Consider the following 23,612-nt stretch of genomic DNA (forward strand, 5'->3'; position numbering starts at 1 on the left):
AGAAATTAAATCAACACTTCTTATTTACTGTTTGCATCCTCTTTCTAGCTACTGTATGCTTTTCTCTGTATGTTCCTTCATTCACTCCTCCCTCTCTGCATCCCATTAAAAATTTTCTAATTGCATTCTTCTGCTCAGTGGTCTGCTAGTCACAACTGGGAAAGGCAGCAATTATTTAGAGGTTCGTTTAGTACCAACATTAACACTGTGTCAAGAACTGGCTATTAAAGGGGAGTGTGAAAACAGCTTTTAGGGTCTAAACTCTCTGGAGGGAACAGAAAGATGTTAACGCTTATTCTCCTTATCCTGAATTTCTGAAGTCAGCAAATAAGAGTTTCATCTCCTCCAGCTTTCCGTCATATTACAGCATATTTACCTGAAATTACTACATTTAACTTGCTTGTGAACACTGTCTTAGAAATACAGCTACTCTTCCTCTAAAAGGAAAATATTTAATAACATTTACATCAATTATATTATCTGAAGGAATACGTTAGCAAATAATTCTTCCAACTGTACAAACCCCTCATATTTAAGATTTGCTTCATGGTAACAGAAGTACCTTAAAACAGCAGCATTGTGCTTTTGACTTGGAAAATGTATGAGTTAACCTGGGTTTAGTCGGGCCACTGAACTGCATAGTCTCAAGAACTTATCATCCTTGAAATGTAAATAAATATTCTCACTCTGATTAGAGCTGCAGAAAGCAGCTTGCCCAATATGCAGACTCTGTGAACATGTCCCTCCAAGCTTCAGCATTTCCCACCCTTCATTCAGTGGGTTGGTGATGAATATTTCTGACAACCAAACTGAGGCAGTTTTTGAACCCTACAGGGTGGTGCTTTACAGTCTCACTAAGAATGCAATTTTTCTTGCTTTCTCTATCATTTTCATTTTGCTGTTGGGTAGATGCAAGTTAAAACAGGAATGTCTACTAATCAGAGCAAGACAGACTTGAGAGATGTCTCAAGAACAGCACATTTATTAAAGATACTTACAAAAGCCTGTATGATTTTTTTTCCCACAAGCCACTGTACATTTTATGATGGTGGTGTTTCATACAGGTAAAGATCAAATAGTTATTTGCAGTTCTGAGCTTATGAAATGTTGTCACATCTTGTGAGGATGCAGTAACCCTAAGCATACTTTTCCTTTTTTCTTGGTCTTAGAAACTAACTGTCTTGTAAGTTTATATGGGACAGTTTTAGTTATAAAGCCAGGAAAGCACTCGATTTTCATTCTGCAGAAAAGAAGGCAGGAGTTGTCATCAACAACTGCTGATAGAATAAAATTGCTACAACTAGTTGTGCAACTGCCTTTGATTTTTCTTTGAAATAAGATATACAGTGAAGTCTATGGAAAGCAGAGGGATTTCTCCCCCCATGACACAGAAATCATAAATCAGTCAAATCAGTAAATTGTTCTGAAGTATCTAAAAATAAATGTGCTTTCATAAACTTCAGTAGTTGGTGATTTAGATAACAAACAACGGTCTGAAAAATCCTTATTCATAGAAAAGCTTGCATATGATGATATATATTATACCAAAAGCATAAATAATGCCAGTTGGATTACACTACCTTTTTCAATATGTACCTTCATAAATATATCAGAGCCATCACACTGATACACTTAGAATTGCTTTCTCCCTGCACGCTTTGTTTTTAGAAGCAAAACAGCACTGAAACCTTTGTTTATGTCTGATAGGCTTTGCATATATATGTGTATGTATGGGTATTTTAATATTAAATAAAAATGGAAGTATAATATAACATGCACATCACAAAACCATCATTACTTTTTTCTGCTATGCTTGCAGTATAAGCAGCTGAGAGGGATGTGTGTTTACACAGTCAGACCTAATCGTGTGTGGAATTTTGAATTTACTTTTCCTAACATTGTAACTATCTTCTGAAGCATAATTCTTCTGAGAATGGTATCACAACATGGAGCTCGGGCAGACTACAGTGTGTATCTTGCAAGTTCCTGAGGGCAGAAGTGGGCGGACTGTAGTAAAGCACTCCTACACGACCATGAGTACACCTGCTCCACAAATCCTTCCTGACAGCACCACTGCTCTGAACAAGGAGTGTGGACCTGAAGATTCAATCTCATTTGCAACACAGATGCCAGTGGTAGCTCAAGGCAACTCAGATAAACGGTTTTCCTCTGTTCTCAAGCCATAAGATCAGGGTAATACTAACATACTAAAGGAATATTCATCTGATTATTTAGTAGACTTAGCTGAAGATTCAGGGGGTCCATCCACAGATATATTTAGCTTCTTCTATGGAAATCTAGAGAGAAATGGCCTTTCAGCAAACCCATGGCTACCAGGTTCACTGCCCAGAACTTCAGCAAAGCTCTGGGTCCCTTCGGCCTCAGGCACTGCTGCGGCAAGGGGTTGCTGGGGAGCTCTGCCCCATTTTTGGTGCTATTTTCTGTCTCTGAACTGATGGTCATCTTAGATCTTGGCCTTCCTCCCATCTTCCCCTCCAACAGCATTGATCACACAGGTAATGAATCAGATGTCTGAGGCAAACACCAGATTTAGCTGTCCTTCCATGCATAGAAGGAGCTTGCCAAAGAGACGACTCTCTCTCTCCAAATCCTAAATATGAATGCTAACTGAAAAGTGGTGGTTTAATCATCTATTTTAAGGCCATGTGACAGAAAAGCACTTGTTTACTTATGCACCTAAGCACGCAAGGTGTCCTCAATGGCTTCAGTGAGAGTCCTTTATGCAGTTAAATGCAACAATGCAGTGAATTAATCAGGAACTAACAAGATGATTTGTAATTATGTTTTTTTCTAGTGAGAAGCTAATATGATACAGCCAGACACAGCCAAGCTTTATTACTCTTAAATTTTTTAAAGGAACAGCAAATTTTTCTGCTAACATAAGTGCTCAAAATTCAATTGGAGTTGGATGGATTTACCCCAACAGAGAACCTGCTGCATAGTGTCAGTCGTTGATTATAGGGCATAACGACAATAATAATGTCCTCACAGTTAGTCATTTCTGTAATTAACAATTAGCTCATCAATGTACAAACTGCTCTTAGCTTCTCCTACAGCTGATAGCTAAAAAATCCTGGTCATTAGCAACACTGAACATCTGAACACTTTGGGACTCTGCCCAGCCTGATGTAGATTACTCATCTGTGATACTCATCCGCAGTCATGCTGTACGGTGAATTTTCTGCTGAATACTGCATGTGTGAATGCTTCCAAAAATAGATACAGAGCTTACTGGCATAACTGCTTGATTCAGTGAAGTTACTCAGGAATGTCTTTTTCTCTTTCTTTGCATTTTAGGGCTTAAATGAAAGACAAGCGAGTCAATGAAGAAAATTTCCAGCAATTGCATCTTGACTCTGATCTGGCCCTTTTTTTTTTACTATTTTTATTTTGGTATAATATGCATCATTCTAAAATGGAAGAAAAACATTTCTTTTGGAGAAAAATAATCATTTGTGATACTGTCCTATACGAACACTATAGCGCAGAGAGGCTAATATGTATGCATTTTGTTTCCCTAGGTTTTTGGGAGCAAAACTCATGAAGACTCTACGGAATTCACCCATTTCGAGAGAGCCAGCACAAAATTCTGATTTATTTCTGAATGAAGGGTTTTAGCTTTTAGAATATACTGGACATAAGAGTTGTGCTGGCTTTTCACACAGGGTTGAATTTCATCTTGGTATCATCCTAATCAGAAAGCAGAAGCTACTCCTGCTGATGTTACTGAGAACCTGCCTTACTCAATTTAGTACGTCTCGGACTGTAATCCTGTTTGCCATATCAATTTCTCCTAACGAAAGCTTCTCTAAACAAATTTTCATCTCCCAAGTTTACAATGAGCTACTGTAGATCGTCCAAATTATATTCTGATAATGTCCCTTCAGTATATACACATGGTTTCACTAAGCATTCCTGTCCTCTGAGAAAGCAGTGTCTCTAGTGAATTTACAGTCCAGGGTTTTAAATGAATCTTTTAATTTTATGTCAAAACCATCAAGACCATTTTACAGGATAAAATGAATCCTAGGAGTCAAACAAAACTCTTATCACATGACACCAACGTTTTTACCACATGATTACATTGTTTCAGAAAGGCAAAGTAGATGGAACAGTAATTGATGTCCACCTCACAGAGCAGTTTTAAAACATCCTAAAACTAGTCACACTAGCCTTAAAGAAGTGACAGCATTAAGAAAATCAATATCAAACCATTGAACAGCATCTAAGAGAAATCTTTCCACACTTTCAGCAGATATTATGAACAAAGCAAAATAAGAAAGCCAATAGTCTTTGTTTTCATCTACTTGAATGTTTGGCTGTTTTCAGCAGAATGTGTTAATGAACATTGGAAAGGTGCACATTAACATATTTGATAGAAGGTAAAATGCAATGAGGGGATTTAATCAAAGCAATGAAGGAGTCTAATTAATGCAATCAGCATTAGGTCGTGCAAATATTTTCATTGAATGCCATCTTGTAAAGCCAGTGACGTGCAGGATTTTTGCTACTTAATGCTATGCTGATGCCTCTACACAGTAGAATCAACAGACATGGCTGGGTAAAAAAGGCTAAATTCATAGCTATCTTTTCAGAATCCTGTGAACATAAGAAAACTGAAAATTAAGTCTGTTGATAATTACGTTACATCAAGATATGTGTTCCCCTGTCATTTAAAAATTTATTTTAGTTTTCTTTTAAGGTGTTTTTAAAATATTTCAGATATTACATACTCTAAAGTATTAAGTTTTCTATTTATTTTATAGCTTTGTATGTCATAGCTTGTCATCACAGTCATTCCCACACTATTTAAGAAAGCAACCTACTTAGCAATAACTTGTCCTTTATCTCTAGAAAGCATTAAATAACAGGGTGCTTTTCAAATAAATATGTTCAGGAGCAGATCTGTGTTCCTTAGGCACCACTTTCTAAACTGTTGGCATAAATTACAATGGAATTTAGATAAAGTGTTTGAATATTAAATAATTAAGTTGTGCTAAATATCTGCTCTTCCTTCATAATGCGAGGATTGCAAGGCAGTATCTATCCCATTTTACAAAAAAAATAATTCTTTGGTATACCTTAAGTCTTTTTGTGGGTAGCAAGCTCATTTCTAGTTACCAAGAACTCAGTCCTACAGGATGCTAAACACCTTTATTGCCTTTGTCTTCAGCAAATACAGAAGGACCTGGATGCTGTGTACAAGCCCCTGGAAAACAGAGTTATGAAACTACATTGCAATTGCTTCAAAAGTGTCCACAGCTGTCCACAGTGTCCTGAAGAAATGCAAATAACTCCTGAAAAAATGTCAGTGAAAGGGAAAGCACCCATTCTTAGTTTATTTTGTGGCAGCTGTGACTTGAAGAGTTCAAAGTCAAGCTGGGATTTGTCATTAGACCCTTTCTAGAACGTGTTTAACCCACTTCTTGTATATGAGCACCCGATAATTATTATGGGTTTATCACATTATTGTAAGAAAGTAATCAAAAATATCTCTCTGGACAAGCCCCAGTAGTTAGGTGCATGTATGCTTGAATAAATAACTGATCATTTTTGTTCGTTGTTTGAAAAAGATTTAAAAGCTCAGCATCTTTTTAAACAGACTCCAAAAAAATTTTTTTTTATTTTCATTTTTCTTAGAAAATATTGAAAAAAAAAATTCACTTCTAGGCAAACAAAAAGAAAAAAGTTGGACTAAAATTTTCATTTCCATTTTTTTAGCTTGATTTTGTTAATCCTAAATTTTGCCAATTTTTAAAAGAAATCTCTCATCTTAAAATGAAAAATTGTACTATTTATTTTTAGATATATCAAAATTAAAACTTCGGCATTTTCATTTTGGTCTTGTTTTTCTGACTAGTAGCGTTCTTTGGATTCAGTCAAAACTCACATTTTGATCAGCGGGGATCCCATCATTTCCTAATACCAATTTAACCTTCAAAATACCCAAGTCTTCTTATAGCTATATGTTTTAGTCATGTGACCCAAGTTATGCATTCTTTTCAGTTACTGCTGTGGCTGCAATTCACAAAGATTTAGCTAAACAAGACTGTTCTGGTAGCTCTTTCAGCACAGTCTGCCGCAAAAGGCAATACAGCATGTGGTGTAAGACCCACTCAAAATATGGAGTACTTGGCAGGGAGCCCCACAGCTGAGCTCCAGCCATTCTTCTGCCTCTTTAGTGCTAATAAAACCTGAGAAAGCTGTTTTGCACACACCTATAGTTGCTGCCATCAGAGTCACTACAGGCCATGGTGCAGTCATTGCATATGTATGTTTAGAATTGGTAGTTGAGTTTCATAATTTATATATCTCTTTATATAGTTATTTTATTTTTTTTTAATTCAGCTAGTAGGTTTTTAGTAGTTTAATAACTTAGTAAATGTCCCCACGTTCTGAGCATCTCTATTCTACATCACATCCCACTCCTTCACAAGATGGCTTCAATGACCAGTCCCACTCACCATTGTAGTTTCTGCTATTGAACCAAAGCTGTTGATAAATATGTTGCAGGTAACATTTACAGGAGGACCTGCAAGTTGAACAATAAATAGAAAAATTGACAGGTTGTGTTCATGACATATATTAAGTATTGTTGTTCTCTTGCCAATGGCATCATAGCACTTACCATTGTGGTTTCTGTGACTGATCCAAAACTGTTGATAAAAATATTGCAAGTAACGTTTACTGGAGGACCTGTGGAATGCAATAAAAATGTTGCAATACACATTGAAACAAAAGTACAGATCCCTCAGCCTCCGTACATTCTGGTACAGATGCGGCTGAAAGCAAGTAGAAAGTGAGTTTTCCCAAACAGAGCATGTAAATATCGATCCAAAGAAAACCATCACCAACACTAATTTAATTAACCTTGTTTCATTGGAAGTTGTTATATAAATACACAGAACTACAGCCTTGCACTTAAGGATTTAAGAGAAGAGTTGAGTGAGGGTATGAGGATAACAGCTTTTTCTTTATCCACAGTACCAGCGCGGAATATGCTTTAGAATATGCAACCACTCCTCTCTCCCTTCCTTCTCAGACTTAAAATGAAAATATTATCTCTCCACGCCTATTCTATGCTGTAGGCAAAGTCTTGCCACTGAAATTCCCAGGAAGGGCCACTTTTCACATTGACTCCAGGCCACTGAAAATGCACTTAGACAGGCAGCTCTTTGTGTACCTGGTCTGGAGATGTCTGCCTTGCCATAAACAGATATTTTAGTAATATCTGTTCTGGCTTGACACAGATTTTATTAAACAAATATTTGTAATCTCTTCCCTTCCACCTCCTTTCCTGTTATTCAGTGGTCACTGATGTGTAACAGAATGAATGGGGACTTAATATTTCATTAGTTGTCTATTAGCCTCCTAGTTCTTTTGGGCATGATGAAATAAACAGGGGTTCTCAACTGAATCAAAAAGGATTAATGTTAAATGCCTGAATTTCAGTGACACAAAAGTTGATACAAGCATTGAGTATCAAGTACTTTCTTTCCCTCTTTTCCTATTATTATTTTAATCACATAAATTTTCTTTTCTTAAAAAATAATGTGAAATTGCTTTACAAAAGGTGGAAATATTATTACTTTCTTTTCTGAAAAATGGGAAGATAAAGTAATGTGCCCAGTGAAACCCAGGATGCTATCAGCTTCCTGAATGCAACTCACCCACCTTCAAGGAAACAAACATGTTGGTTTTGGAAGGAAAACCCACAACAGTAATATGTTTTGAAGCTGTTAAATTCCAACAAAGTGTGTTGTTCAACTCAGTTTTTGCAACAATAGTTTTCAAAAAATGCTTCCTTTTTATGTTGTAAATGTGTTTTCACTTTCAACACCAAGCTAAAACAAGCCAAATAGTCTGCCATTCTCCCTCCATAGTATAACTTTTTTCCTTTTTACCTGATGATATTTCTACTAGCTGGTCATCTTGCTCAACATGTATCTCTACATCTAAACAAACAGAATCACTGAATCACTGAAGTTGTAAAGAACCTCTGGACATCACCCAGTCCCCCTAGTCCACCTAGTCCCAGAGCAGGATCAGCTACAGCAGGTTGCTCAGGCCTGTGCCCCATCAGGTTTTGAATATCCCCAGGGATGAAGACTCCAGAGCTTCTCTGGGCAACCTGTGCCAGCGCTGAGCCACCCTCACAGTAACAGAATGTCCTGTGTTTCAGTTTTTGCCCACTGCCTCTTGTCCCGCAACTGGGCACCACTGAGAAGAATCAGGGTCCATCTTCTTTACTGGAGTTCCTATCAGTTATTCATGCACATGGGTAAGATCTCCCTGTACCTTCTCTTCTCCAGGCTGAATAGCCTCAGCAATCTCAACCTCTTGTATGACAGATCCTCCAGTCCTTTAATCACCTTCATGACCCTTTGCTGGGCCCATACCAGTAAATCCATGTCTCTCTTGTACTGGGGAGCCCAGAGTTCCAGGTCCTGAGTGGACCCAGGACTCCAGATGTGTCTCACCAGTGCTAAGCAGAGTGAACGTGTCCTCCCTCAACTTGCTGGCAATGCTCTGCCTAATGCAGCCCAGAAGGCTATTGGCCTTCTTTATTGCAAGAACATATTGCTGGCTCATGTTCAACTCGATGTCCACCAGGACCCCCATGGCCTTTTCTGCAAAGCTGCATTCCAGCCGGGCATCTCCTAGATTGTTCCTCCCCAGGTGCAGGACGGCATTTCCTCTTGCTGAACATCATGAAGCTCCTGTTGGCCCATTTCTGCAGCCTATTCAGGTCCATCTGAATGGCAGCACAACCCTCTGGGGCATCAACCATTTCTCCCAGTCTTGTATCTCCTGCAAACTTGTTTAGGTGCACTCTGTCCTATCATCCAGGTAATTAACGAAGGTGTTAAACAGTATTGGCACAGTATCGACCCCTACAGTACACCAGTAGTGACAGGCCTATAGCTGGGCTTTGTGCTGCTGATCACAACCCTTTGAGCATGGCAATTCAGCCAGTTTTCCATGTTCCTCACTGTCCATTTAGCTAGTCTGGTCCAACAGTTTGTCTATGAGTATGATGTGAGAGACAGTACCAAAAGCCTTGCTAAAGTTGAGATAAACAACATCCACTACTCTCCCCTCATCCATAAAGCCAGTCATGTCATCGTAGAAGGCTATTAGCAAGGTCAGGAATGATTTCCCCTTCATAAATCCATGCTGACTACCCCCAGTCATCTTTCCGTCCATTATATTTGGAAATGGCTTCAAGCAGGATTTGCTCCAGCCTTCGAGGTAAGGCTGGCCAGCCTGTAGCTCCTGGATCCTCCTCCTTGTCCTTCTTGATGATAGGAGTGACATTTTTTTTCTTGCGATGAGGAACCTCCTCCAGTCACATTGACCTTTCAAAGATAATTAAGAATGGCCTCACAATGCCATCAGCCAGCTCCCTCACCACTTGTGGGTACTTCCTATGTGGTTCTATGAACTTGGCTGTGTCCAGTTTGCCTAAATACTCTATAGCCTGATTCTTCTCCACTGAGTTTTCCTTGATCTGGACTTTCCCACAGGTCTCAGGGGCATGGGATTCCTGAAGACCAGTCTTATCAGTAAAGACTGAGGTGATGGAGGCATTGAGTGCCTTGGCATCTTCCCATGCTCTTTGTCAATTTTTCTTTAATCTCATGGTGTTGTCTTGCAAAACCCACTGTATGTGAGCACCACAGCTTTCAATTCCTGAGCGTCAGCAGAACCTAGTAAATATGCTTACCTATGTCAGGAGAATAAGCTTACCTATGTTAGGAAATAGCTACCACATCACAGACTGCAGTTCAGGTGTACATTAAATAGATACATGCTGGACCCCTGTATCTTACAATAAAGCAAATATCTCCCTCCATTTCACTACTCAGTCGTATAATGTCTTTGGCTTGCCTTCTGCTTGTAGATGTGGAACAGTATAAGAACTCAATAAACCTAAGTACTGCCAGAAAAAAACAGAGTTTTCTGGAAAGAGCTTTATTGGTTACATATCACCAACTCAGTTTTTTTCTGATCATTTATATTTGTTTATAAACAACAAAAGTGTAATGCGAGATTTTCAACCAAATGAGAACAGAAGATACTTATAATATGATCTTAAAAACTGACATTAGGTCTTATAACTTACAGATTCTAAGCTATAAGTCCAACTTTCTCTTAAAGACAATCTGCTAGTGATGGGGTTTTAAAATGTGCATAGGAAACACTATCCAAATGAAGCAGATAAGAAAAAAAATAACTGAGCACTGAAGTTTGCAATACTTTTATTCTTTTTTTTAATTGATTTTTTTTTCTACTGTTGATATTATTCCAGTGGGGAGGCGGTGTATACGTGTTGTACATCTTAAGGAAGTGCACTTTAAAGAGGGCACGCAACATCACTTTTTCCAATGGAACATTTCACACACTCCATCCTAAAAGATTCTTCTCATCTAATAGTTCATTTAAAATGAAAGCAGTAAACTTCTATGAAGTTTATCCAAGGCTTGAGAACATAATCTAGAACTCTTCAAAGGCAATGGAAACATTTAATTTGACTTTACTTCCTAAAATCTAAAACGAGTTGACATTACCTCTAAAAAATTAAGCAAAGTTTACTTTTAATTAAATCACTTCTTCCCCCTGGTTTTTCTTTTGTCACCTCCAATGCAACAGTGTAACAGTCCAGGTGCCTTTCAGGCACATTCAGGATAATCAAAGTGATTTTCAAGTCATAAGGAAAATATATGTTTCCTGAAAGGACTCAGGCAAAAAAGCCCAAAGCCAAAACAGGTATCTAATGCTCAAATCCACCAGAAAGTAGACGTCTGGTATTGTGACAAACAGCTAAGATATCGCTTCTCTTCCCTGCAGCTCCCTTCTCCCTGCTTCCCGGGGGCTGGGGCTGCTGCCAGACAATGGGACTCTCCAATACACTGCCTTTCTGAAAATCCCTGACATTATAATGTCTCATGTACCTCCCATGAATTTGGGGCACTTAGCACTTAAGAAAGTCCTCAGCACTCATCTGCTCACCTACCCACAAGAAACCCTGGCAATACTCAATATTGCCTGAATTTGCTGTGGCATGTTGCCTCATAGCTCCTGTACCAAAGGTGGCTGTGTCCTTGCCACCACCTGGCTAGAGAGTGAATCCTTTCCTTGTCAGCTGCCAGAGGTGGTGAGTCCATCCCAACATGTGGGGGAGTCCCCATGTTGAGTGGTGAGTGCTGAAAGAAGTACGCTGAGCCCTGTCCAGCTGCTAACCACAGATTTTGCGGAATATTCTTCAGTACTGATAGCACACAGCCTGAAAGCTTCCTTCATTCAGTAGGATCTTGAGAAGATTTACATGTACTCTTGCCCTGGAGATCATCCTAACTGCAGCTAATAATATCTGTATTCTCACATCCATCCCAACTCTGTCTTTTTGGTGTATGGTTTCCAGGCTGCACCTGGCAGTCTTTTTTTCTTCATATTAATTTCAGCCATATAGCTAAAATGTCCTTAGTGGGAATGTTATAATCATACAAGAGATTTAAAATTATACCTGTGCATTTGTCAATTTTCTTTGATATGTGTATTTATGAAGGGATTTTTGTAAGGAAAACTAAAATACAGTACACATACTCAGAATTGTGGGCAAAGCAGAGAGATGTGGAAACAAAAATGAGAGATAATGAGGCAGAACCATCTCATGGAATGCAAGTGAAAATATTCACAAGATATTTACAGATCTGTGAAGAATCTTGTGTCTTTTTCTATACATAATATTTTTGGTCCACCTTCTGACTTTGGCCTATGTGTCAATGGAAGGAGTCTTTTCCCATCCTCATGGTTTATAAACCATCTTGATGGTTTATTTCTTCCTGTATATAGGGGAGAAAGGTGAACTGAACTGCCCTTCTCTCTTTACCACAGGGAGCAGGATAAGCATCAGGACTGTTTGAAAAGACTAAAATCAATCCTGTCTGAGTATAGGGATAGAGCAGGGATCCAGGAACAGGAGCAAGGGGCAAAGTGAGGCGGCAGTGATCCCACCAGTGCCTGGGCATCCCCTCATCTGGGGAGCAGGGATATCACATCTGAGCTTAAATGAGGGAGAGAGTCAAAATGTGGGTGAGGGCAGGACAACGATCCACATACTGACCTGAGCACTGGTAACAGATCCCAGGACAGTAGGGGAGGATAGCAGAGCTTGCTGGAGATGGTTTTTTAATTGCCAGTTCTGGAGGCAGCTGGGGTTTCAGCAAGCATTTTTCCTCAACCAAACTGAACAACCGTTCAACATCCAGCACAGACCTCATGAGACCTAAACCAGAGTGAACCTCCATGGAGGGCTCTGTTTTTGCAGCTGCAGTACTAAAGGTATCTGAATTACCACTTCAAGAGCTTGCCAATGCATCTCTTCATGGCCCTGCAGGCACATCCCTGTAAGTCAGACAGCAAGGCTGAACTACTTCTGGGACACCTCAGCTGGCCATGGTCATTAGGCAGGAGCAAGTTGTTTATCCTCCTAGCTTCCTCCCTGCTCAGAGTGAGGCAGGCAGGGTAAGGACGGGAGAAGGGCTATCAAAGGCAGCGCATCCAGCCCTGTGGCCAGGGACCGTGTGTATTGAGCCAGGGAGAGAAAGGCAGCTTTGATGCACTAGAAAAGTTCCTCTGAGCCACTGGGATCCTGCAGCTACTCCAGAAGCAGTGCAGCTTGCACATTTGTTTTGAAGGATCTGTATAATGCATAGTCCAACTTCTGATGAGAAGATTCACATGATTTAGCAAGTTTGCTTAGGGTTGTAGCAAGAAAGCAGGAGGTAGACCACAGGTAGTCTTTATTTCAAGTACCTAGGTAAGGCTTCTTCTTTCCCAATCGCTCTGCCTTTGGGCAAAACCAATGTTTTCCTCCATTTAAACATCATCACCTCATTAGAATTTTAACAGCAAGGGAAATGTATCAGTCACAGGAGGCAAAATTAATGACACCAGAACAACATAGTTATTCTAAGGCTTACAAATCAAGGTGACATTTCTTCTTGGGGAGCGATGCCTTTCACTTATGAGGTTGTCTTTCTACGGGATTTCGATGGAGTGCATCACCCTGACTCCCTAAGTGTAATCATGCCCAGTAAACACAGAATTCCTTCTTCTTTAGAAGTATTCACCCCAATGCAACGTATCACAGAAAATATTATGCTTATAACACTTTTATTATTCATTGATGGCAATTCTGCCTACTACACAAACAAAAATAACCCACCTCCAAATGCCTAAAAAAAACCCCCACATGGGCAGATATCTCAGGAACCTCTGAAATGCAGTAATTGTATGGTACTTTGCACTGATGCAAGTTGCTGGAAAAAATCAAATGAAGACAAAATAATTGTTCTGCTTCATCAAGCTAAAACCAACAACCTCAGAAAGTTCATCTGTCATATATAATAATGTATCTCGCTGAGAATGCCATATCTCCTGGTGGGAATGTGGCAATGGTTTGGGGTGCTTACCATTGCATCTGAGACTCAGAATCATATTCTGTGATATCAATATATATTTACTATCAGCAGAATAAGGCTAAGAGCCATGAAAGCACTTACAGAGTCAGATCAAGACCTGCAGAGCTCTTTAAGTGTCTAAACCCTTTTGGGGACTCTCATTCTCACTAATATCACTGAGCCTAAATACTACCGAATATCTGAGGAATATATGTGAGCAATGCCACTTATGACAATAGAATTTACAGACCGGAGGAGACACAACATGCCCTACCCAAAACATGCAAGAGAGAGAGAGGCAATGCTGAATGGAATCAGCAGGAAAGCATTACAGATAGAGGAAAGTACAGTTTTTCCCTAGTTCCAGCTGCCTATTTCCAGAAGTGCACATGCAGGAACACACAAAATATAAATAAACAAAATGGCATCAAGAGAACTCTTCTCTTACATCAAGATTTAAGCTGCTTCCCTTCACTTGGTTAGCTTGAGAAAACATCTGAGCAAACATACGGCCTTATGACATGACCTGGATATAAAAAGGGCATATGACATTCCAAAATTGAAAGCTCTTCCTCAGCAAAATACCACTGAGGCCTCACAAGACAAATACTCTAGTGATTGTCAGATCCAGGTGATTACAGAATGAGTCACAGAAAGAAAATGTCTCTAGAGTAAGTACAGCTAAAGCCATCTATATATATACATTGACATAGTCTGAGGTCAAACAGTGAGTAATCAATTTTTGAAGTGGTATGTGAGTTTTCGGCTGTGGGACTACTGCTGAATGTAACGGGAGTCATGCCAGTAAAATCCTATCAACGTTTCACAGAAGGAGAATCCCTGCTAAGATGCAGAGTTTTTGTGCCTTAAAGCACTTGTGAAAATTGTTGGATTGGCATGCTTCACATTCAGTGAATGCCTTTGTCCACAGATCCCGCTCTGGAAGAGGAAGGTAAGTCTCACACTACAAAACATCTTCAGTTCTGCATTTGGCATTACAGGATAGTCCATAAGACGTGTTCATTCTTCCCTGCCTCTTTCTGCTGAGGCTGATAAGAGAAACATATATTACTGTCAGCTCTGGGGTGCAGTGGGATATTTCCACATAGGTTATCTCATAGACACTGCACAGGAACAATTTTCAGGCACTATTTTATTTCACTCCACAAACCAGGAGCTCAGAAATGAAAAGCCCGTTAAACAGTTGACGTGTTCCTGATTTACCCAGCTAACCTGAGCTAGTCTGCAAAGAATATATAGCCATAGCAGTCACAACGGATTGTATAAATGCACTGGAGCTGGCTTTCACGAAGGTAGTTTGAGGGCTGCTACCGATGTAGTTATGGCAGGCTGGAAATCACTGGAGGCCATTAACCTCAGGCATTATAGCTTGTGCTGAGCTCTGTATCATCTCGGAGTGGCGCAGAGCACCCCTGAGCAAATTACTTGAAAGCTAACTCAGATATTTCCACACAAGCCTCGGTCATGCTTGTGGCTGAGTGTGGCCAGTCCCAGAGCTAAAGCCTTCCATGTGCAAATGAGTCTGAGGAAATAAATCTAAAACACAGTTAATCAGAAATCTTACATCTGGAAACTTCACACTGGAATTAGAAGCCTACAGTGCAAACTTACAAACAAACAAACTTACTTCTGCCAACTTTGAAAATATCCAGATAAAGGTTTTAATTCTCCATGTGTCCATCAAACTATTTTTTTCACCGAGCTCCCTACTATTCTTTCAAATATTTCCATTCCAAGTCATGACAAGCAACTCACTGCACGATATCTCTTTCTGAAGTCTTCCTTCCTCCAATGAAATAGAGCAGTGGGTAGTATTTGGGGAAATTGGATTGTTTGCTTTTCTTATGACATGAAAAGGTGCAGGCACTTATTTCGTTTCTTATCACAAAACAGTGCTCACTGAAATGAGCAAATGGAAAGGCAGAGGCTCTCAGCCACACTGGGAGCAGGTAGAAGAGATGCTCCTTGCACCTGATTCTGAGAAACTGCTCAGTTGCTTTGCATTAATGAAGACAGAGCTCTTCGCTGCTGATCGGCATGTGAACTGCATAATGTGTGCAGAGGCCTGGGACACTCCTGAATGTGGTTAAATAAAACATGGTATTACATCTCTAGTCATGAAATCTGCACTCCAGCATAGGGTCAGTCAAACTCCTCCTGGGTAATCTTATTTTTAATAATGTTTTACGAAGTCAGTGTAGCCAACTCATCTGAGAGACTGCATGGAACCACAAGATAAAAAGTGTTCACCGAGAAGAGAAGGCAGGAGGGAAAATCTACTTAATGAAAAAAACCCTATTAATTAAATAATAATATTGAAATGTTGTCAACCACTCTAGGCTTCTGTTTTCAGTCAGAAAGAACTGGTTCATTCTGCTTGGCATACTCACACAAAACATTTATTTAAAAAAATAAAAAAGGTACTTTGTTCCTTTCCCTCTAAATATTTCTTGCGTTGTTCCTTCTCTGTGATTCTGATCTTGTGCTGTAGAAGTTAATGGAAGCTCAGTTATAAGAGTCAATAGGTACAATCTCAAATACAGGTCTTGGTCAATACCTCTCTCTGTGGCCAGAGAGGTCTCCAAATTGATTTTAATTCCTTTTTATTTTTTTTTTTTTGGTTCCTCTGAGTTTGGACATTCACTTTATTTCACAGTTCTGCCAGGTTTTCCTTTAATGTCTCCATAGTGTTCCTTGCTTTACTGTCAGAAGACATGTGCAGGACTTGAAGAAAAAGAGCAGTTTGGGTGACTAAAGTTAATGAGCAGACACTGATTTATGCCGCTAGGGAATTATACACTAAATGATACATGGGACACGGATGAACAATGGGGTTTAGAGAAATGGGATGTCATAGGCATAGGGCCATATAGCAATAGAAATGGTGGGGAGCCGGTACAAACGGCAATCTGCAACTGGTCAGAGACACACAGACCCATATGCTTGCCACATCTAGCACTAATAAATAAAATTTTTCTTCTATTTTCAAACCTTTCAGCTATTGGGAACTTCCCATTTTTTACCTCCTTATAGTTCAACTGATTTCCATACAATCTGAGCAGAATATTACTTTGAAATTAATTCCTTCCTCCTGACTTTCAGCTTCAATGGTCCCATCAGCTTATCTGTTGCATGTATAGCTTAGTCTCCTATCCCCTCCCTTTCACACATTCCCTCTCCCTTTAGGAAATTGCTATGTGATCTCTCACATCATGAATACCAAAAAAGATCTGTCTTTTAACGCAAAGTCGTCCTTAAGGCACTTCTTGGGTGTCTTTCACCAGCATTTTTTTTCAGTCAGCTGTTCTTCCTATGTATAAAATGGCTGGAATAATGGGAGGGGGAGTGAGAACGCTTCACCAGCCTAGAAAATAAGCATCTTATAAACTGACTGGCGTACTTTTTTGTCAATACAAAACCACCTGTTGAAAGGAAATTATCATGTCTTTGATGCAGGATGCTCACTGCATTGCTGAGAGGAGCACCACACAACTTCCACATAGGCTCAGAGCTCTCTTGGCATAAAGCATATTGCAGGGTCAGGGCGTATGGTTGTCTTCTAGTTTTTACCACCAATAGCCATGCTGAGTAGGAGTCTTCTACAAAGTCATACAAATGAGACACATACACATTGAGGAGCTTATTGGCCTAAATTGGATCTGCCCCTCATTATTTATAACTTTGATAAGCAATTTTTTTATTATTAAAAAAAAGAGTTAAAATCTGTTTTTAACAGATTGTGTGTGCTTTACCCCACTCAAAACACACCTCAGAAATGTGACAAAACCAAAATTCTCAGGGGTATGGAGCCAAAAACTGCAAAATTATTCTCAGGAGAATAGAGCCAAAGAGCAGCAAAATTGTCCCAGATGCTTATTTTTAAGATGACTCCTATAACGAGACTGACCAAAGGCTTTTAACACCTCAGACCGCTCCATCTGATGGGATATCACTGTCTGGAAAGGAAAACTGCTGCAGTCTGAAACTCTTATGTGGAGTGGCCACATCTACATTTTCATTTGGCATGGGGAGAATACGTACATGTGTTTATGCATAGGTAATACACTACTTTCACATCTGGTAAAAAAGAAACTTTTACATACGCTTCTGGTTTGGGCCAATGCAAGTAATCTGCATACATCTCTTCAACAACTGCTTTAAATTGCAGTGTGAGAGTTTATAGCAGCATTCCAGCTGAAGTGTTATTGTTATTTTATTTATTATTTAGGACTAACTCTTTATTAGACACAGTAAACAGCACAAGAAGAAAGAGCAGTCCTGATAAGACAGTGTTATAGCCTAAGACAAAGACATAAAGACAGCACACATTGGGAATGTAGTCATTAGAGGCAGCCTAACATATTGAGTATTGATCTGGTAAAATTTAGTCCTAGGTTTTCCCTGACTAACTATGCTGGTTTAAGGAAAGCATTTAACCTTTTCTCATCTATATTTCCCCAAGTACAAAAGCAAGGGAGATAACATATAGACATGTTCCCAGACAGAGGAAAAATGAGTTTGTTCATGCTGTGTGTATCAATTGAATAGTGGTTACTATTCTTTAATGGGACATGCCCACAATTCAGCTAGTCACAGATGTGCCCAGTTGCTTCCATGCTGTCCTGGGCTTTGGAGACATAGAAACAGGGGTTATCAGCTTTTGGAGGAGAGCATCATGCCACTACTGTGCTTCCCTGGACAGCCCACTGTTTGCTATAGCCAAAAAAATCTCAGCCCCATGAGAGGTAGATGTTGCAGTGTCTGATGCTTCAGTGCCTAACACCCAGGCCCTCATGGAGGAACCCTAAGGGCCTAATACAGTCCATGGGCAGAGCATGATGCTTCTACACAGGGGAAGACCATTTGCAGAGAGCAAATGGTCTTCAACAGGCTCTTTGGGTGCCCTCTTGAAACCGTGCTTCTCAGCAAAGTTGAGGTACCTCACTCTGCATCCACAGCTCAGAGCATTTTCCACCAAGTCAACACATATAACTTTCCTTTAAAAAAGTATTCAAGAATTTCAGACTTTCCTTCTAACACACAGCCAGCTTTGCAGCCTGTAATGAGATATTGAGAGATTTCATGCAGAAAGAGTCCTTTCTAGGATCATTTATAGTCCTTTGGATCAGATAATGAACCCTTTAAGCTGAGGGGAAACTGGACCAAAAATCTATATACTCTAGAAGAAGGCAGGCCACCTGTAGACAGTGTTTTGTGTTTGTGGTTTGTTTTGTTTTTTTTTTTAAAGTGATCACAGATCCACCCTGAAAGGAACCCCTTTCCTGTGGAGTAGAAGGCAAGCTCTGAGATTCCTGGTGCCTACAGGGAGATGGAGGTGGAGCGGTGCCTCATCAGAGAGCCTGGATTTGGCTGGGGGGTAAGGTTGGTGCTAAGCAAGGCAGCCTGGGGCAGTTCTGGGCACACTCAGAAGCAGAACTGAGAGAATCTGAGGAGCTTTAGAATAAAGCAGTAATGCACTGCCAGCTTTACAGAGCAGGTGGACAGGGGATTTCCAGGGGGTTTTCTTTGGTTTTTTGTGAACTTATATTCTAAGTCGTGCTTTAAAAGCTTCCTTCTTCTATTGCCTCATGAAGCCTTTATGCTTCCATTATTCCCAGTTGCTGCCATAGCTGAGGCATAAGGAGTAATCAGTGTGTCTTCATGCCCTTGCAATACCTGAGGACTGCTGCTAGCTAGCACAGTTCAGATAAGCCACTAGGCTGCTCTAATCTATTCCTTACAAGTAACCGAATGCTTGGTGAAAGGCACTTCTCTCTCATGAGCTGCACTGTTCAGACCTTGCATGCTTTCCAGAATCACAGCCTTTATATTTATGTCAAATCTGAATTTTAACCATGGACTTGGTGTTTATGACATTTGCATCTCACTACTTATGCCAGACATTGTGTAATCTTCATCTTAGAACTATGTCAGACCCTGTACCACCCTCTCTGCATCATTTTGGGGGCTCTACTCTGCACACTGTTAAAATCACTCATTTCTGTGAAAGACTGTGAAATGCATATTTGGAAGCTGAACCATCAAATATACATCTTCTGATGACTTAATCAGAGATTTCTATTCATATTTCCAGAGGGAGGAAAAAAAAAGATAATGAGTCTGTCTAATAAAACTGCACATTTCTGCTTTATGTATACATATTCCTAGTTACTATATCACCGCGTGAAATAGATTTGCAGTTTATAAGTGTGTATATTTATAGTCAATTAAGTGTACTTGTTTTTACATAGTCTATATATCAACTGCGTGTTTTCTAAGACAGCCAAAACACAACAAGGCACTTAATGAATGACCCCAAGGCATTGGCTTCAACTGTATAGAAAATTTAAATCTAAACATGACACTGGATGTAATGAAAACAATCCAATTAAATTAGAACACAATCAGAAAAATAGTGTCTCCTGCTTTGATATCGAAAATCTTTGGCTCTGTTTTGGCATTTGTTTTTCATAAATTCCCTTGGCGGTTTATGCAGCAGCAGGCCAATATTCCATGACAAGAGCCAAATCCATTGATATCTCTTAATTAAATCACTGGTTCTGAATAAAGGCAACACACCAATATGATATGGATCACTGTGGCTGACCTTTTAAATATAAAAGAACACCAGGGATGCCACATGGCACTTGTTGGCTTGTGCTTACACTGCTGCATGCTCGCAGCCTTTCTGACTTGCTTTGGAGGGAGCTGGCTGATGGAAGACCGGAAAGAGATCCAGGGAATGAGCAAACAGCTAAGCAGCATAGATAATCAGGGGGCTGCTTGAGCTTGTTGTCTGGCCCCATTGGTCTGGAAGCCTAGGCATTAGTTAAACGGCCATACAACTCCCCCAGCCTTCTCATGTTCTGGGAAAGAGCCTGAAATTAAAGAAAGATGGACAGAAGGACAAGTTCCATAGCCCCTCTTTACGAGCAAATTTAAAAGAAGAACAATTTAAAGGATCCTTGCATAATTGCAGTAGAAAGCTTTCTGCATGAAAATGTGCATACTTAGGGCAGGGGCTGAACATCATTTCCTTACCTACATTTTTGTAGTTGAAGAAAAATGAAACAAAACTAAACAAACCCGATATCCTGCGGGTAAGGATCCTCATGCAGCATGTAACTGTGCAGTGAGATGTGTGTACACAGCTTCATCTGAAAGCAGGATAAAGTTTGTAGATGGGTTTCAAGGCAGAAAATAAACCAGAAACATACCTTTCTAATAATGGATGCTTGCACATCTCAAGTAAGATATATTTAGAGAGAACAATGGCCTGGTCACATCCAAACACTGGCCACACAGCCTACCTCCTCCTACAATGAACCTTCAGCCCATGCCCTACAGTGGGAGTGGACTAATAGCGTGCACTTCCTGGCTACATGCTGTCATGCCTGAATGGGATTTGAGTCTCCATTGGCCATGGCCCTTTGAGGCTCAAACTGTGTGGAAAATAGCCCAGTACAGGATACTCACTGCATCTGACTTCATGGCCAGTTGTTGTTAGCAACTGAAGTCTGGCTTTGGGAAGGTTGTTAACCACTGGAGAATAAATCACTGCAGCCTGCAGCCTATCTTAGATGTGCTTTTCAAGTTTTATATGTATTCACAGGTTGTTTTTCCAACAGGTATTTATTGTGAAGTGTCTTGTCTAGATTAAGTTTGACTTCTGCACAGTGCCTCTTCTTAGCATGTACATAGAAGCTGCTTTTATTTATTAAGCCTGATGACATTAATTTCACCTTTGAATATCATTCAGAGGTTTCCATTCATGTTTTTTTAAGCATTTCATTACTGGTTGACTCAGGGGCCAAATAAGTAAGCAATGGGCTTGAACATATGGGGAAAACTGACCCTTGTTGCCAAGGAGTTAAAGTATTAAAGTGCATAAGCCATTTCCTGTAACAGTTGTCTAGCTAATTTTCAGTAAATTACTTAGTCCATGTATTTATTATTCAGATATAAACCCACTGACTCGGCATGAAAATGACATTACACCACTGTAATCACAGACTAATCTTTTACGACAGTGACTACACCCCTAAACTGCATCCCTCTAACAACACTTCTCCGAGTTCAGAAACAGCAGCTTCTGAGCAAGTTAATCCACACTGCATTGCACCATCCAGTGGTGAGGGTAACATTAACGGGCACTGCTTCTGCACGCTTCCGTGTACCTCCTTAAAAATCAAGATATTCTTTAACAAATAATGACTTAATGGGAAAGAATGCACCTAAAACATACAATGAAATTCCGTAGACAAAATCGCTATCGTCTTCATTGTAAACATTTTCCATACCAAAAGATAACACACTTCCAGAGCTCTTGGTGAAAAACTCCCCTTCTCTCCACCCAGTCTACCACTTATTTGTATATAAGTATTTGGCGTTAAGTACATAGTAGTGCCTATAGATAAACAGTTTTCTCTATCTGGTAATTTCTATCTTATGTTTAGATTTTAAGTGGTTTTAGAAGATGAAGGAGTTAAAAAGTGGAAATAATTTAGTAACCTCTGAAGGTCAACACCTGCTAGGAAATTTTAAATTCAAGCTGACTTTCCATTAGCCCCATGTCTCACATTGTGATTAAATTGTAGATTGATCCCTTGTATTATGGCATTGCTCACAGTGCTCTTGAGGGTACCTGAGCTGAATATACACTAATCTAAGATACCACTTCACCATCCCTGGTTTCTACCAGTAAGAAAGCGCATTCCTGGCTAGTTTTATAACACAGATGCCCCACTCTGTTATTTCTGGGTTTGCTGAGGAAAGGAAAGTGAGCAGTGGAGAAAGTACAAGATACCACTCCGACTTGTTTCTGTTGGATTTTACGATTAAAAAGGTGGTGGGTTTTACCATTAAAAAATATAACATCAATATTACCTAGGTAAAAAGTATATCATGCAGGTTTCACTTTTTATTATTTTACAGAAACCATGCTCAACTGATATTACAATTGAAGAGGAAACAGCAAGTCAACTCATAGGACCATGAGCATATGTTTGCTGTCAACAGAAAGACTCTCAGGGACTTCAATTAGTATTAGATTGCAGTCTTCATATTTACATTTAAAAGTATTCCCCTCTGTGTCCTTACACAAATGATTAGCCTATTCAAATTCAATAAAAGATAAGTGTAAGATAAAAAAGTATGCATTAAGTATCTGACAGACAGTGATTAAAGAAAGGCAATTTTGAGACATGTCACTGTGGCACTTCTTTCTGGCTGTTCAACATGGGGACAGTCCCTCTCAGTGCCAGTCATTTCATATCCGATCACTTGGAGTGTCAAGTAGAAACAGAAATCTGCTCCTCTGCTTTCAAATGATTGTGTAAGACAGAGGGATACAAAAAAGAAAGGATCTTTCAGTATACAGTACTGTTGTAAAAGAAACCCCAAAGCCCTGTTGTTGATGTCTAAATACTTATATATTCACCTGTTGCTGTCCCACTGTCTTCCTGAATTTTCTAATTGACAAAAGCAAGGTAGAGACAAGCAGTAACTAATGATTAAGTGCTTTATCTGGATAAAACACCTTGTTGCAGTAAGTAGCATTTTCCTCTTTCTTTAGGACGCCTAGCCTTTATTCCAGGAATTAATCAAATAGATGTTGTTTTCCAGGAGTTCAGACTAGTCATAAAAGTATATTTAATTATTGTCTAATCAGTGGTATAAGATAAATGGGTTCTGCTCAGTCACCTTTCCATAAAATCAGACTTTTCTGACACATTAAAATGCCTACAGTGGAGTAGGACAAAGCTCTGCAAGTGGTCTAAAGCAGAAAAAACTAGAGAAATGCATGAGTAGTGGCACAACTATCTTGATCCACAACATCTTTGTGAAACACAAGATACAAATATTAACCCCAGACTACATGTAAAGCCAGATAGCAGATCCCTAGTTTAAACCATTGTTGCTGCAGACCTCTTTAATGCTTAAGAGTTCTTGCCTTAAAATACAAAAAGTGTTATAAACTAGGTAAGCATTCAACATTTCATACATCCATCCATTTATATGATTTAGAATATCAGTATTGTTCAAAAGCCCATATCCAAAAAAAGATCTTAAACAGATTAATGGATGTTAGAAACTGAACCAATT

General features: G+C 39.6%; 1 protein-coding gene across 1 annotated transcript in view; it reads right to left on the reverse strand.

Annotated features, from left to right (window-relative positions):
* The window catches only part of GLRA2 (glycine receptor alpha 2), a 128,197-nt gene that overhangs the window by 99,776 nt on the left and 4,809 nt on the right, over positions 1-23,612 (reverse strand). The window contains exon 3 of the mRNA XM_064475090.1: positions 6,650-6,717. Coding sequence (XP_064331160.1) covers positions 6,650-6,717 — 68 coding nt within the window. The remainder of the gene's footprint in view (positions 1-6,649; positions 6,718-23,612) is intronic.

This window comes from Phalacrocorax carbo, chromosome 1 (assembly GCF_963921805.1).
Source record: "Phalacrocorax carbo chromosome 1, bPhaCar2.1, whole genome shotgun sequence".
NCBI classification, from domain to species: Eukaryota; Metazoa; Chordata; class Aves; order Suliformes; family Phalacrocoracidae; genus Phalacrocorax; species Phalacrocorax carbo.